This window comes from Prionailurus bengalensis, chromosome B3 (genome assembly GCF_016509475.1).
Source record: "Prionailurus bengalensis isolate Pbe53 chromosome B3, Fcat_Pben_1.1_paternal_pri, whole genome shotgun sequence".
Taxonomy (NCBI): domain Eukaryota; kingdom Metazoa; phylum Chordata; class Mammalia; order Carnivora; family Felidae; genus Prionailurus; species Prionailurus bengalensis.
Genome location: NC_057355.1, coordinates 120752406 through 120762083, shown reverse-complemented (window position 1 = coordinate 120762083; position 9678 = coordinate 120752406). Strand labels below are relative to the sequence as shown.

The window sequence follows — 9678 nt, the reverse complement described above, 5'->3', positions numbered from 1 at the left end:
AATCCAATATGCCCCAGTGTCCTTAAAAAAAAAAGGAAATTGGACACAGACATGTACGTGCACTGAGGAAAGAACATGTGACGACAGAGGGAGAAGACTGCCACCTACAAGCCAAGAAGAGAGGTCTCAGAAGAAATCAACCTGTCAACACCTTGATCTCAGCCTTCTGGCCTCCAGAACTGAGACAAAATAAACTTCTATTGTTTAAGCCCCTCGATCTGTGGCATTTTGTTATGGCAGCCCTACAAGCAATACTCAGGATTTTGCCTCATCATCCAGCCCTTCACATGTGTCGATTAGTCTCGGTCAGTCATTTAACAGGTGGATCGCAAATGCCTACTGAGTTTAACATGTTCATCATAAATTACAATTTTTGGAAATACTAGATTGCTCTGAAAACGAGACAGCAAAAACTGAGGATTGGTTAGTCATTCCCCAAATATCGGGATCCCTGGGTGGCTCAGTAGGTTGAGTGTCAGACTTAGGCTCAAGGTCATGATCTTGCAGTTCACAGGTTCGAGCCTGCCATCGGGCTTGCTGCTGTTGGCCCATAGCCTGCTTTGGATCTTCTGTCCCCCTCTCTCTGCCCCTGCCCCGCTTGTGCTGGCTCGCTCTCTCTCAAAACTAAATCACCATTAAAAAAAAGAATTCCCCAAACATCTATTCTCACAGGGTTCTTAACGTTCTTATTCAGTTTGAAAATAAGCTGCAGTGGCATTAGGAACACAAAGAAAAAGTCAATGAAAGGAGTCTCGGGGTCCTCATCCGTACATTAAGAGGGTGGAGCTAGTTTCTCAGTGTTTTCCAGCTCTGAAATGCTGTAATTCTGTAAGATGGAAGGGTGTGGATTTATTCACCCATCGAGTGCCTCACCGTCCAGGCACTGTTTTTGGCCAGCGGGATACAGCAGTAAAGAGAATAGATAAAATCCCTGCCTTCAAATAGTTTGCATTACAGTGAGGGAAGACATAAACACAAATAAAATATAATTGAATTAAATGGTAGTAGGTGCAAAGGAGGAAAGGGGGGAAGGAAAACGACAGAAACAGAGAAAACTGCCTGAAACGGCTTTTCACACCATGCGAAAGGGGGATAAGGATTGAGAACTAGGGGTACCAGTGTGAAGAGACCCCGCCTAGTCTCCCAGTCAGACAACAGCTGGTACGCACGCGCATTTGGGTGTCACCGACGAAAGCGCGTTCCCAGAAGCGCATGCTCGTGGCGCGTGCGCGAGCCTCGCGAGCGAACGTGCGCGTGCCCGGCGTCCGAGGCGGTGGGTAACTGGAAGTTGGTGAAGCGCGGTTCGAGGTGACTTGGGGGAAAAGCACGCGTCGAAAGGATGATTCCGGGAGCCCTTCTAATAGCGGAAAGGCCGTGGCGACCGCCGCGAGCGTTTCTCGGACCCGGCTGTGCAGGGGCTCCGGGAGGCCTCTTGCGTCGGGCGGCAGGGGTTCGGCCTGCGAGTTGGGGGAGGGGACGGGGTGGAGCCTGAGCCTGGGGGGCCCGCGGCGGCTGTCCTGTCCCCCCCGCCCCCGACCCGGAGCTCTCGCAGCTCGAAACCCGGGACGAATCATCCCCTTTGACTGTGGCCCTGAAAAGACTGGGTTGTAAAAGGAAATCGTGAAGTTGAGTAGTCTCAGAATACCTCTCATTTGCTGCCGGCTGCAAAGTTCCTTATATAAAAAACATCAGCTCTGCGATTATAACTGTGATGTCCGGGCTTGAAGAACTAGCCCTACCACCTTCGAGAGGTCCAGCCCGTGCTGCTCTCTCCCCTATGAAGGGAGACCTTTAATGGCACTATAATCTTCATATTTTTTACCTGAAGGGAAAACTTAAAATCAAGTTCAGATAGCCCCTGACCATCACTATTATTGTGAAGGTAGTTTGTAGCCGCCATCTGTAAATACCCAAAGAGTGGTAATACAGGGACCTTCTGAAAACTTTTTGTGAAAGTAATATGTGGACAAGATCTAAAAATCAAATGATACAGAAGAGTTCATAATGAAAATTCCTGCCTTATCGTTTTGCATTCCCGGTCTTTTTCCCCGGAGACAACATTTAACCAAGAATAATAATCTCTTGACCCCCATCTCTTCTTGATACAAAGATTTGATTTTTAAAATTTCTTCTGTCTTAACCGTTCATTACAAGTTTTTACTAAAAGTCATGGTTATTGTGTAATGTATAAATATTATGAAACTAGCTTGGACATTTTTTTTCATGAATTTCTAGCTGAATTTAATTTAGACATCTGTTTTTGGTGAAGTGATTAGAATTGTGAACACTGTCTTATGGGTCAACTTCAAGCGTGATTATGATTTCACTTTAGGGCATGTGGGATTTAGAAAGGAGCAGTGAAAATTATGAAATTGCGAATGCTGCTTTGGATATTAAATCCATTGCACTAAACATGAGCTGTGTGATCTGTGTAGAGATCAAAGCTATAATTTGTTTTGTTTTTTACAGTGTGGTTTAATAAGAGATTTAATTTACCTCAAATGGCATTTCTCCATTATGCTTGAGAGCAATGGATAATGCTCCGTAGCTCTGAGGGTTTGATTGTGTGTGTGTGTTTTCCTCCCATAGGCGATTATTTCCGGTCAGCGAAGGAAGCCAGTGCCTGGCCTTCTTAACCAGCTTTCTACCTGCCATGATCAAGTGCTTGTCAGTTGAAGTACAAGCCAGATTGCGTTCTGGTTTGGCTATATGCTCCTTAGGCCAGTGTGTTGAGGAACTTGCCCTCAATAGCATTGATGCTGAAGCAAAATGTGTGGCTGTCAGGGTGAATATGGAGACTTTCCAAGTTCAAGTGATAGACAATGGATTTGGGATGGGGAGGGATGATATAGACAAGGTGGGAAATCGTTATTTCACTAGTAAATGCAACTCGCTACAGGACTTGGAGAATCCCAGGTTTTATGGTTTCCGAGGGGAGGCCTTGGCAAGTATAGCTGACATGGCCAGTGCTGTGGAAATTTCATCCAAGAAAAACAAGACAATGAAAACTTTTGTGAAACTGTTTCAGAATGGAAAAGCCCTGAAAACTTGTGAAGCTGACCTGACTAGACCAAGTGCCGGGACAACAGTAACAGTATATAATCTATTTTACCAGTTACCTGTAAGGAGGAAATGCATGGATCCTAGACTGGAGTTTGAGAAGGTCAGGCAGAGGATAGAAGCTCTTTCGCTCATGCACCCTTCCATTTCTTTCTCTTTGAGGAATGATGTTTCTGGTTCCATGGTTCTTCAACTTCCTAAAACCAAAGACATATGTTCCCGATTTTGTCAAATTTATGGACTGGGTAAGTCCCAAAAATTAAGAGAAATAAAATTTAAATACAAGGAGTTTGAGCTCAGCGGCTATATCAGCTCTGAAGCACATTACAATAAGAATATGCAATTTTTGTTTGTGAACAAAAGACTGGTTTTAAGGACAAAGTTGCATAAATTCATTGACTTTTTATTGAGGAAAGAAAGTATTATATGCAAGCCAAAGAATGGTTCTGCCACTAGACAAATGAATTCAAGTCCTCGGCATCGGTCTAACCCAGAACTCCATGGGATATATGTAATCAATGTGCAGTGTCAGTTCTGTGAATATGATGTGTGCCTGGAGCCAGCAAAAACGCTGATTGAATTTCAGAACTGGGATACTATTTTGGTTTGCATTCAGGAAGGAGTGAAAATGTTTTTAAAGAAAGAAAAACTATTTGTGGAATTATCAGGTGAGGACATTAAAGAATTTAGTGAAGATAACGATTTTAGTTTATTTAGTGCTACTCTTCAGAAGCACGTGTCTTCTGATGAGAAGGGTGACCAGGTCAGTTTCCAAGAAGCATGTAATAGTATTTTGGATTCCTATGAAATGTTTAATTTTCAATCAAAAGCTGTGAAAAGAAAAGCTACTGTAGAAAACAGAAGAAACACACAGAATTCTAGAGATTCTGAAGCTACCAGAAAAAACACAAATGATTCATTCTTGTACATTTGTGAATCAGATGGCCCAGGCCATGGTAAAGTGACAGAGTCATCTTTACAAAACAAAGATAGCTCTTGCTCAGAATCAAGGATCTTACAACAACAGACAGCTGAAGCATCAGAATGGGGAGAAAATGGGAAACATAAAAAACTTTGCTTAGAACGTAACTCTTCAGAAAGTCCATGTGGAACCAGTTCAGAAATGTTTGTAAACCCTTTTCAGACATCATACTGCTTTGAGAAGAATAGAGAAGATCTAGAAATACAGAAAGCAAGTGCTATTGTTAATGGCATGGCTGCCAGTATCCTGAAAAATAATGGAGTTCAGAATCAATTAGAGAGATTTAAGGACGCTACCAAAATGGGATCCCAACCTCTGCCTTTTGAGACAACGTTATTGAGAGTACGTGGTGCTCAGAGAGAGGAAGAGAAAGAAAAACAACCTAGTAATTGTGGAAGAGTAAACATTTTTAGTTATGGACAAGTTAAATTATGCTCCACTGGCTTTATAACTCATGTGGTACAAAATGAGCAAACTAAATCAACTGAAAGAGAACATTTACTTAAAAACTGTATTCAACCTGGTCCCGTGAGTGCCAGAGAAACATTTGTAAACAGAGCATGCCATTCAGTTGAGACTCCAAACATCGAAGATCCAACCAGCACTTTAAGTAGAGACTTTGCTCAACTGTCTGACAAGAAATTGCGCAGAACAAATACAAGTTATGGGCTAGAGAACAAACCTATAGCAACTTGTGAAAACATTGCTGTTTCTCAGGAAGGTACTAAAGAATCACACATGGATTGCTTATTACTTGACACATCCTCTTCCCCTTGGTGTAGATATGTTTCAAATGGCAGTAAGAAAATAGATAAATTGATTGGTTTCTCCAAACCCATAGCCCGTAAGAAGCTAAGCTTAAGGTCACAACTGGGATCTTTAGAGAAGTTTAAGAGGCAATATGGGAAGGTTAAAAGTCCTCTGAATACAGAGGTGGAAGAAAATAATAATTCTGAAATCTCTACCAATCTCGGTCCTCAAGTTGAATCTGACATTCCATGGAAAGAGAAGAATCACTTAGACAACTCAGGCATTTGTAAAATCACTGCTATGAAACATAATGATTCAAATAATAATTGTCTGCCAGTAAGTCACATCTTTTACTCAAAGAAGTTTCCATTCTCTAGTGAAGAAGATTGTTTGGAACAACAGACTCCTTGCTTAAGAGAAAGTCCTGTAACTCTAAAGGAATTATCTGATTTTAACAGAAAACCTTTGGATGCCAAGCAGTCTCCCAAATCTTTAGCCTCTAAATTATCCAGAATGAAAGGTTCCGAAAGAGAGACTCAAGCATTGGAAATGATGAGTCATTTTAATGAACTTCCACAATCAGATTCTAGTAGGAAAGACCATGACTTGTGCAGTGGGTTAATCCTGGATTCTTGCAAGTTATTTAAAAATGAGTATAAAAAAACAGACAGTGGCATCATTCCAGAGTTGGACTCTGTCACACAGGATAATCCCTTCAATAAAGATAGTAAAACATATTCTAACAACAACACAACAGGGAACTCCGTGATACCAGAAACTCCTTTGGTATTACCCCATAGTCATTCTAAAGTCATCAGTGAAGATACGGATGTTCTTATAGCTTCAGACCCACAGACAGGAAGTCCTGACTCTCCCAGTAAAATGTTAATGAGTCACATAGAAGATGGCACAGCTGACAGAAAAGGAACTGGTTTTCAGAGTGAAGAATCTATAGCAAGAACTTGTTCTGAAAATGAAGAGTCAAACACATGTTCTTTGGATTGGCAGCAGCATTTTGATGTAGCCCTGGGAAGAATGGTTTACATCAACAAAATAACTGGACTGAGTACATTCATTGCTCCTACTGAGGATGTTCAGACTGCTTGTACTAAAGACCTGACAACTGTAGCTGTGGATGTCCTCCTTGAGAATGGTAAGTATATATATATATATAGTGCTCAATACTATACTATAGTATAGTATACTATACTCTATATATATATATATATATATATATATATATATATATATATATATAGTGCTCACTGGCATGGAATGCTTTTGAAAGTGGTAATAATGGCCAAAGAGTAAGATAATCATTGTCCAAAGAGATTATCTCAGCTGATAGATCATATTCAAGTTTAATTATAAAACATGTGTTTTATGGTATATAAAGATTCTCTAGGTCCAATACTATTTACATCTAGAAATACAATGAAAGACATAATAGAATGGAAGTGTTTGTATATGGATGTGTGGATGTGTGGATGTGTAGGAGGGTGAGACCATTTTTCATGAAAATGGCACTATTAATAGTTGAGAAGATCCACAGTGCTTCCCTAGCCTCCTTTCTTCTCTCTCCCAAACATAAAACTCTCCTAGAAATTTGTCTTTAAAGATACCTGCAATGCCAGTGTGATATTTTTCTGGAAGTTGCTCTCTGCAGCTCTCAGGTGAAAAACCAGAATGATCCTGTAATCATCCTGGGTTTCCCCAGAAGTCTGTGGCTCAGTACAGTACTATATTTTTGAACTGTTTTTGTGCTTTTAGAAAAAAGGACTTGACCATAAATTTTTTGGAATGTAGGTTAAGTGTGTATTTTCCCAACTATACTTTTCAGACATGGTTTATTATAATACATATGCTAATCCATTTGATCTGTTTATGCTATAAGTAGCCGTTATTCAGGAAGACAGTAATGTGGCTTTGAAATCATACCACAAGGCTACATCAGAGCCTAGATTGGGACTCTTGAGTTCTCATGTCTCAGTCAACATTAAAAGTGACATTGTTTTGGCAGTGTGTTGAGAGCCAGATGTTGGGAGATGGTAAAACTGATTTCCATCTGGCTATAATCTTGGTTTCGCATCAGGAGGATAAACATTAAATGTGCATCCATATTAAAAGTCTTGAATGTTGCAAAAGAATGTAAACTGTATGAATGTAATTGTAAATTGACTTGTAATGCTCCTTAGCATGAATATCTCTAGTAGGAGGCTCTGATTTATCTAAGGTTAAATAAGGCCTTTATTTTTCAGTGGTTTCCAGTTTTTTCCTCATGAAAAAATAATCACTGTAGTAACTTTCAAAGTTTTAAGTAGGAGAACTGTCTTTCAGCACTGCTCCCGAGACTCTCAGGTGGCTCTTAAAGACATACGTGATTTTCAGTTGACGTAGTTTTATGTCCTGTTTTATACTGACTGCTTATCGGAAGTAAACCGAAAGCACTGGCACCTCATCTTCCTGAAATGCAACTGCTTTTAAATGGAAACAAAAAAGGCCGAGATTACATTAACCTGAGATGGTTGCTGCTGAACCAAAGCGGGAACGTCAGCTGCCGCACACAACATGAACATCTGCTTCCGTTGAGCCGATCTAGATATTTAAAACACTTCAACCTATTTAACTTTCTGCATTAGCAAGTCTTGTAGCAAGTCTCTGAAGTGTCCTGTTAACTCAATTCCATAAGAAAAATGAAAATAAAAAAGTATGTTGGGTATAGAAACGAGTTTCACGGAAAGATGGCTCCCCCATTCACACTGCATGTCACACCTTCTGTAAAGGGCTAACGTGCGGTAGGGCGTTGGGACACTGCTGAACCATACAGAAAAACGTTACTTAGGATGAATTGTTAAGAGGCAAATTAAATTGTACACAAGAGAGTATCTATACAGGTAATTTTAAGGAGTGGTGTAAGTCTCCAAGCCTTGGCAGTTTTTTTCTTTAAAATGCCTTTAATTCTGGGGTGCCTGGGTGGCTCAGTCAGTTAAGCATCTCACCTGGGCTCAGGTCATGATCTCACTGTTCTTGAGTTCCAGCCCCCGGTGGGGCTCTGTGCTGACAGCTCAGAGCCTGGAGCCTGCTTCCGATTCAGTGTTTCTATCTCTGCCCCTCCCCGGCTCGTGCTCTGTCTCTCTCTGCCTCTCAAAAATAATATATAAAAACATTAAAAAAAATTTTTTTTGAAGGAAGAAACATTAATTAAAAAAAATTAAAATGCCTCTAATTCTGTCCTTTCTATTACCAATAACACAACCTAATTTCACCTTACCCTTTCATTTTATTCTGAATTCATCTCTCCAGTTCTTGTCCAATGGATTTATTGTTTTGAAATAATAGTTCCATCATGTTTTGGCCCCTATTCAAAAACTGTCAAATGCAGGCGGTGTTTCTAAAACTCAATCATCCTTCAGAGAGGACGGCAGAATTTAGGCCAGATATTACTGGACTTTGGAGTTTATTTTTTAAATGTATGTTTTTTTTATTTTTGAGAGAGAGAGAGAGAGAGAGAGCAGAGAGGGATAGAGAGAGAGAAGAGGAGAGAATCCCAGGCAGGCTCCATGCTATCAGCACCGAGCCCGATGTGGGGCTTGAACTCACAAACCGTGAGATCACAACCTGAGCTGAAATCAAAAGTCTGATGCCTTACTGACTGAGCCACCCAGGCACCCCTGGACTTTGAAGTTTAAATTGAGAACTTTTCATTCATTTATCTGTTCATGTATTCATTCATTTATTGTTCACACTGCTAGGTTGCAGGTTCACTGGCTTGGCTTTCAGGAGTTCACAATCAATTAGGGAAGACAGCTATGTAAATGTAATATCAGATAAATGTTATAATAGCAACACATTTTGAGTATAAGAGACATAAACCTGGGGACTCGTGAAGGTTGAACCAAGTAGTGAAGGCTAACAATTAAGTACCAGTATATGTCAAATACCAGCTATGTCAACCGCGACACTTGACATTTTGGACTCATAACTCTTTGTCGTAGGGTTCGTCCTATACATGTAGAATATTTGGCAGTCCCTAGCCTCTATCTCTGCTAGATACCAGTAGCACCCTTTACCCAGGTTGTGACAACCACATGTTGCCAAATGTCTCTCATACAAAACTGTGCCCATTGAGAATCAGTCATCTGTTTTAGTGCTCATTCTGTCTGGTATATATGGATAACGGGACTAAGCATTAATGTAGGTTCCTAAATTAGCAGCATAACTCATTAAAGAACTCTGACTCTCAATCTCGTGTTTAGTAGTCTGCCTCAGGTCTCAACTCCATTTGTGCAGAAAGATTTTAATGTAATTTGATTTTTTAATAATTTATATTTTCAGTTCAAATGTCTAGGTTTTCTTTTTTACATTTAGGATCTCAGTACAAGTGTCATCCTTTTAGAAGCGACCTTGTTCTTCCCTTCCTTCCTAGAGCTCGGGAAGAGAGGACTGTGATGAGACAGAATAACAGAGGTAGGGGCAAAAACAGAGGTTGCCGGGACATCTAGTACATACTGTACCACCTAACTAAAAAAATTTTTTTAAAAAGCAGGGTTGTGTTATTAAGCTTGATCAGGGCCAGCTGTGCCTTCCTGGAACCAGTAATTCCCCACGGTCCTATTTAACAGCAGAACTAAGTAATTCAGTGCATGCATTTAGATCAGAAATTACTTTTCCAGACTTGAAGTCAATACTGGGTGATTATGCACAGTCTGTGGTGTCTTGTGATTGAGAGAATATCTCTTATTTTTAAAGATTGGAGTTGCACTCCGTATTGTAGTAGTTTTATGTAAGCAAAATCCTTATTTTCAAAAAAAAGCTACAGATTCTTTGTTTCTAAAAATAGGTAAGGTATATTTTTATCTAAAGGAAGTGAGACTACTAATTTGAAC

At 40.2% G+C, this 9678-nt stretch overlaps 1 protein-coding gene across 2 annotated transcripts in view; it reads left to right on the top strand.

Annotated features, from left to right (window-relative positions):
- The first annotated feature begins 587 nt into the window (after positions 1 to 587).
- Positions 588 to 9678, top strand: part of MLH3 (mutL homolog 3) — a 28146-nt gene continuing 19055 nt past the window's right edge. The window contains exons 1-3 of one of the 2 annotated variants that reach the window (XM_043556648.1): positions 588 to 1308; positions 2590 to 5945; positions 9161 to 9259. In XM_043556648.1, coding sequence (XP_043412583.1) covers positions 2654 to 5945; positions 9161 to 9259 — 3391 coding nt within the window. In that variant the 5' untranslated portion in view covers positions 588 to 1308; positions 2590 to 2653. The remainder of the gene's footprint in view (positions 1309 to 2589; positions 5946 to 9160; positions 9260 to 9678) is intronic. The other variant, XM_043556650.1, reaches the window with a different exon arrangement.